Genomic DNA, 5782 nt, shown 5'->3' on the forward strand with positions numbered 1-5782 from the left:
AAACTCCACCCCCTCTTAATTCAAGTTATGAAGCATATTCTCTCTTCTGCACCTGTTCTGCTGTGGAGTTACAGGTGCAGGAGGGGGCGGGTACTGTACTTCAGTGGTATTTTAGTTACATTAGCAGTTACAGCTACCCCCAGGCAACTTGAAGTCTTCACTAGGTCCTGGCTTAGGCAAAGGTGAGATGAAATGACCTGACCCAGCTAGTCCTGAAAAAGAATCGTTGCTTAAACCAATACAGCAGCTGATGTTCCTGCAGGAACAATGTATACCTGCCATCTGTGATCCATGTATATTTAGCAACAAATTTAAAAAATGAAAGCTACACACCATAAATGTATTACCCAGACTTTAATTTAAAAAAAGTTGCATAGCTTACAACAGTATACAATAAAAGTATTTTAGTTCCAACTGCAATGTAACATTAACAGATACATAGATGAGCCATTGAGCATGCATGTTTTTTAAATGGCATTAAATGATACATTTGTCAAGCACTTTGGCAAGACATTGAAAAGAGCGAATACCTAGGATACAGTTTCATGGTTCATTAACAGAGTAAGATAAACTATTACAGGAGTATAAAAGTTATGTATTTGTAATTGCCTGGGCTGGTGTGCTGTTTAGACTATAGCTTACTGGCACAGCTGGCTGCCCTAGTCTCGAGGGCACAAGGTGCCAGAAGTCTGCAGCCTGACAGCGGCACGTGCCCTGAACTCCGAGCAAGTCGTTCCACAAGAGAGACTGCCCGACTGCAGGCCGAGACATTCGTTTGGTCTCAACCATCACTTGGGATGTCTCTCTCTGGGACATGGACGGTTTTCCAAAAGGGGGGAAAAGAAAAAACTCTGGTAGGATATGTTACAAAAGAAATCTTGACTGTTAGGTTAACCAGGTAGGGGTGTACAGATAATTGCATTTCGAGGTACGACCGACCCAGTTCTTCACACGCTCCAGGTATTTAGTCAACAATAGTCACGCAATCCCTGCCCCAGCCTGCTAGCTCTCACCCCAGCTTCCTCAGACAGCCATGCTGCAGGCCCTGGAGAGCCACCTGCCCTTCTTCCTCCATTACAGATGCGTTTTCCCCACCTCTTTAATCATGATTTTAAACCAGGTTTGCGTCTCTTGCTGCGATCAAAGCTGGGAAATTTCCCCTGCCCTTTTCCTGCTTTCCATAACACCTTCATTGTTCTGTCTCCCTGTCCTCTGCCTCTCGAGAGAGAGCACGAGGACGCTCTGTCTGGCCGCTACTTCACCTATCCCACATTCCCTCGCGTTTCAACCTCCCCTCCACAGAGCCCTGCAAAACCCACCTGTTTCCTCTGCAATTAAGTGTAAACCGATCTTTTTTTTTTAAAAAAAAAAAGTGGTTAAGAGGAACAAAGATAAGATGATGGCCTGGCCCCGCGATGGCTAATTTCTCACAGGGTCAGGAGGGAGTCGGTCACTCGGCCCCGCCCTCGCAGGCACCCCAGACAGGGAAGGGTCGCCCCCCCCCCATGGGGACAGCAACGACTCCCCCTGCAGATTCCCCGACACCTGCCCCCCTCCCGCCCATCTCCTTCCTGCCGCCAGGGTGCGGCGCTCTAGGGCTTCCTGGCGTTGACCAGCTTCTCGATCAGCGCCTGCCTGGTGCGCTGCACCTCCTCGCTCAGCCGCTCGATCTCTGCCTTCAGCTGCTCGTTCTGCTCCGCCAGCTCCTGCGCCCGCTGCTCGTTCTCCAGCTCCCTCTCCTTCCTGCTCTTCTTGGAGGCTCCGGCTCCCGAGGACTGGGGCCCCCTCCTCTTGTGCCCGGCCAGCCCCCTGCCGCCCTGGGGGCTCACACTTGGTGGGAGCAGGGGGGACCCCGACTCCGCGGGCGAAGGGGGGTCCTCTTCGCTGGAGGCCGGGGATGGGTGGGGATGGTTTTTCTCCTCCTCATACTGCTGCTGCTGCTCTGCCTCCACCTCTTTCTCCTCTTCCTCCTCCTCTTTGGGATGCCCTTGCAGACGCCCTGCGATTTCCAGGGCTCCCTCTCCTTCCGCCACCGCCGTCTCCCCTGCTCCCTCGCTCAGCAGCTCGAAGAACTCGGGGGGCAGCAGGTCCCCGCCCGCGCCGGCTGGCAGGGGGGGCTCTGCTGCACACAGCTGCTCCTCCCCCTGGGCCCACAGCTGGCCGTCTGTCAGCCAGGCGAGGGAGCAGGTCTCCAGCATGTCCAGGAACTCCTGCTCCTTCTGCGGCAGGGGAACGAGAGCAGCGTCATTCAGGGAGATCAACTCGCTTTTGGGTATAAAAGCATTTGGCAAAACCAGTACAGCAACACAAACAGCTCTGTCCCCGCCCCCCCCAAGTTTTTCTTCCTGCTGATGCTCCATTACAGACATTTAGCACTCAGATATGCACCTGGCTCCAAGCCCTGCAATGGCAGGTAATTAGGAAAGCCAAGCTCTAGGTCTGAAGAAACTGGCATGAATAAAGAATTACACATCCAGCTCCCAAGTCCTCCTCCCTCCCCAGCCACCGCGAGACACTGACCTCATGGCAGTGGTCCGGCTGAGCGCTCTTCAGGTCCCCCGTGTCGGAGAAAAGGATGTCCTGCAGGTCCTCGTACCACGCCTCCAGCTCCGCCCCGCACAGCGGCCCCACGCCAGGGGGGTATGGAGAGAACGTCATCGACTCTGCTGTCATGTCGCACCGCGCTGCGCTCTGCACCAAGATGACAAAAACAGCTCACTCGATCTGTCCACACAGGAGAAACTCGGCACGTACCAGGACTTAAGAGTGTCCCACACTGACAGGCTGCAGGACCTGAGTCTCTTCAGACTGAAGAGAGTGTCCTGCACTGACAGGCTGCAGGACCCGAGTCTCTTCAGTCAGAAGGCGATTTTGAATCTTGGTCACAAACGAGAGTCAGCCCACCGGACTTCTTCAGAATGAACAGCGACACAAACTAAAGAACATAAGTGGGGAAAACACATGGAAGAGCACTGAAAACTGAGAACAGGAGGAAGTTCTCTACACAAAGGGTGGTGGGAGTGTGAAACAAGCCAACCATCCATGTTGTTGAAGCCGATAGCCTGGCTTCTTTCAAGAAACAGCTGGATGAGATCCTGGGATCAATCAAGTACCAATGAGCAAACGGGACAGAACTGACGAATGACCTCCTCTTGTCTGCGAATTTCGGTCCGAACAGAGATGTTTTAATATAGTACAACTCTGTTCTCCTCTCCACCGATAGCTAGTGTGTGGTGAGTGTACTGGTGCAGGTGGGACTGCACACTGCTGGTGGTGGAGTCGAGTTCCCATTACCTGTATAGCGCTTTGACTGGAGTGTCCTGAAAAACGCTAAATAAAAGTGTAAGTGTAAGTTATAACGTAACAATATGACCAGCTGGGGTGCACTTATGGGGGTGGCATTGAGACTGAGAAACAGCGCAGCCTGCTGGCTTACGTTCACTTTGAAAACATGCCCCATTTAAAAAGCTTGATACTGCAAGCGGCTTCAAAACTCATAGCGCACCTTCATCTCTTACTCCTTTATATAGCTCAGTAAGTGGAAAAAAAAATATACGGGTTTATCAAAGGTAAGCAACTGTCACCAGTCTTCACAAGTACTAGAACATAACTCTTTGCTTCTTATCCTAAAAAAACAACAGCACCATTCACCTTTTAATCAAGTCTGGCGATGATTCGGCGGTGTTGGCGTGTCAGAGACGATCTAGGGAAAAACAAATATCTTTTGTTAATATCCTGTACTCAGAAGAATCCGAATACCCCCTACAGCAGAATCAAAACCTACAGCTGGGCAGGCTGACACACATTTACACAGCTTCTGTCACACATATCAGACAGCATCCAAGATAAAAATGGACTGATTGGAACACGCCCATGCTTAGGCATTCTGTGATGTGCTGAGATGATAACCAAGAAAACGATCTGCATCAAAGTTACATTTAATATTTTATGTCACATTACATTTTCAGACAATACTTCAAATTGTTGCTGTTTAAAACTACTCACTCCAGGTGGGACGTTTTAAAATGTTTTTTTTTTAATAAATAAACATGGCTGGACAAGGGACTTGTTTATTTCCTACCGGGCTAAATCCACTGTGAAATTTAGGTCACGCTGGTTTCCATGCAAACATCGGCGTCGCTCGCGAGCGCCCCCGTGCGGTCGTCTGGGTTACAGCGCTGATCCCTCGCTTAACCCCGCGGCGAGGAGGCGCTCGAGCACGGGGCACAGGTGGAAGGAGCTCGTTAACGACACACAGGTGAACCAGCGCAGTTGAAACGTTTCTTAAAAATCTATACACTTTGTCATTAAATGGCGCTCTATTTGTCTCCATGGTGTTATTTCTTGATTAACTTTACTCAGCTCGGATAAGAACAGAAAAACACTGTTCCCCTCATGGCTCAAGTTAGTTTCCACTATCCAAACTCACGGAGGCAAATTCGTTACCAGTTCAGAGAAGAGCGACCACAACAATAACTCCTCTCTGTTTAGCATTTATGTAATTATTTTTCTGTACACACCGAAACAGTAAACTCGGCGTTCTACTCCTGGTGTTAGAAACAATATATTGGACGCTAGGCAGTGGAAGCAGTAGAAACTATCGGAGAAACATGGTTTAGTATGCATGTTTTTTTTAATGAAACCTTGTCTCAATAGGACGATTTTCTTCCTCGGCTTGTTTGTTCATCGAGTGCGGGTGGTTGTATTACGTAATGGAATCAGACACACAAAGGCAGTCTGAGGCTCTTACTTGATCACGCTTCCTGGGAAGCAGAATTAACAGTCAAATTCACTTGTAGTACTAAACCAGTACGGTATGAACACACATGAATTAGAACATTTGAAGCCTAATCGATTTTCTAAACTTATATATATATATAAATAAACTGACAGTCCCAATCATTCGATATACGGACGTCTTGGTTAGCAAAACACTGAAACAGTGTGAGGTTTTATTAAATTAAGCTTGAATTACACTGACATTATTTCAATATTAATTGGCTCCTAGGTTGCAATTCAGGTATAGACGTGGAAAAAAAAGGTAACTAAAAATAGAATAACTTTTTCTTAACGCTCACATTCAAGACAAGATCGAACATCTTAAAAACCAACAACTCGCCACATTCGAAAGAACATTGTTGTCATTAAAAAAAAGACAACACAAAAAGGAAAACCTCGTAATGTTAAAACGGGAATAACAACCGTTTTCCTAAAACGGACATGGGAGTTCTGCCAAAACATGTCCCTGCTTGTATTTTTTCCACAACCTCAACCCTCACCGCTAGGGAATAAGTTAAAGTTAGCACAGCGTGTCCAGAAAAGAGCGAAAAAGCCTTTGCACGGTTCTTGGAATTCAGAATAGACAAAAACACTCACCCTTTTTCTTTTATTATTTCGCTTTCTTGACTGTCTGTGGTTCGGAGAATTTTTATTTTCTGGTGTGGAGTGATGATAGCTCATGTTAACCATTGTTCAGTAATGTCACTGAATGTGAATTTCGGAAACTCCCGGCGATGCTTATATACTTGGAGCAACCAAACCACTTGAGACAACAGGGGAGGTGACAGTCTAGACTGACTGCTTAGCGTCAAGCTGTGATTGACAGGTCTGCTGTCCATTCCACGCAGCACTCGAGGGCACTTTCGCTTAGTGATATCCAATGAGAGGGCGAAGATGCTCAGCTCTCCAAGATGTGTGGCAAAGAAGGGGGTGGGCCTAGTTAACCTTGCTAGCTGTCGCGGGCTGTATAGTTTGTGTGCCGAAGAAGTTGTGATGCAGTCAG

General features: G+C 48.1%; 1 protein-coding gene across 2 annotated transcripts; it reads right to left on the bottom strand.

Moving 5' to 3' along the window:
* Positions 1–339: 339 nt before the first annotated feature.
* Positions 340–5542, bottom strand: ddit3 (DNA-damage-inducible transcript 3). 2 transcript variants are annotated; one of them, XM_088633658.1, is made up of 4 exons: positions 5377–5542; positions 3652–3703; positions 2521–2691; positions 340–2219 (listed from the first exon to the last, which is right to left on the bottom strand). In XM_088633658.1, the coding sequence occupies exons 3-4, from the start codon at positions 2671–2673 to the stop codon at positions 1593–1595; spliced, it is 780 nt and encodes a 259-aa protein (XP_088489784.1). In that variant the 5' UTR covers positions 2674–2691; positions 3652–3703; positions 5377–5542; the 3' UTR covers positions 340–1592. The 2 variants fall into 2 exon arrangements, with proteins under 2 accessions (XP_088489784.1, XP_088489782.1); XM_088633656.1 differs by having other exon boundaries at positions 4082–5542.
* Positions 5543–5782: the final 240 nt, after the last annotated feature.

Source organism: Lepisosteus platostomus, chromosome 1 (assembly GCF_059453375.1).
Source record: "Lepisosteus platostomus isolate fLepPlt1 chromosome 1, fLepPlt1.hap1, whole genome shotgun sequence".
Classification (NCBI taxonomy): Eukaryota; Metazoa; Chordata; class Actinopteri; order Semionotiformes; family Lepisosteidae; genus Lepisosteus; species Lepisosteus platostomus.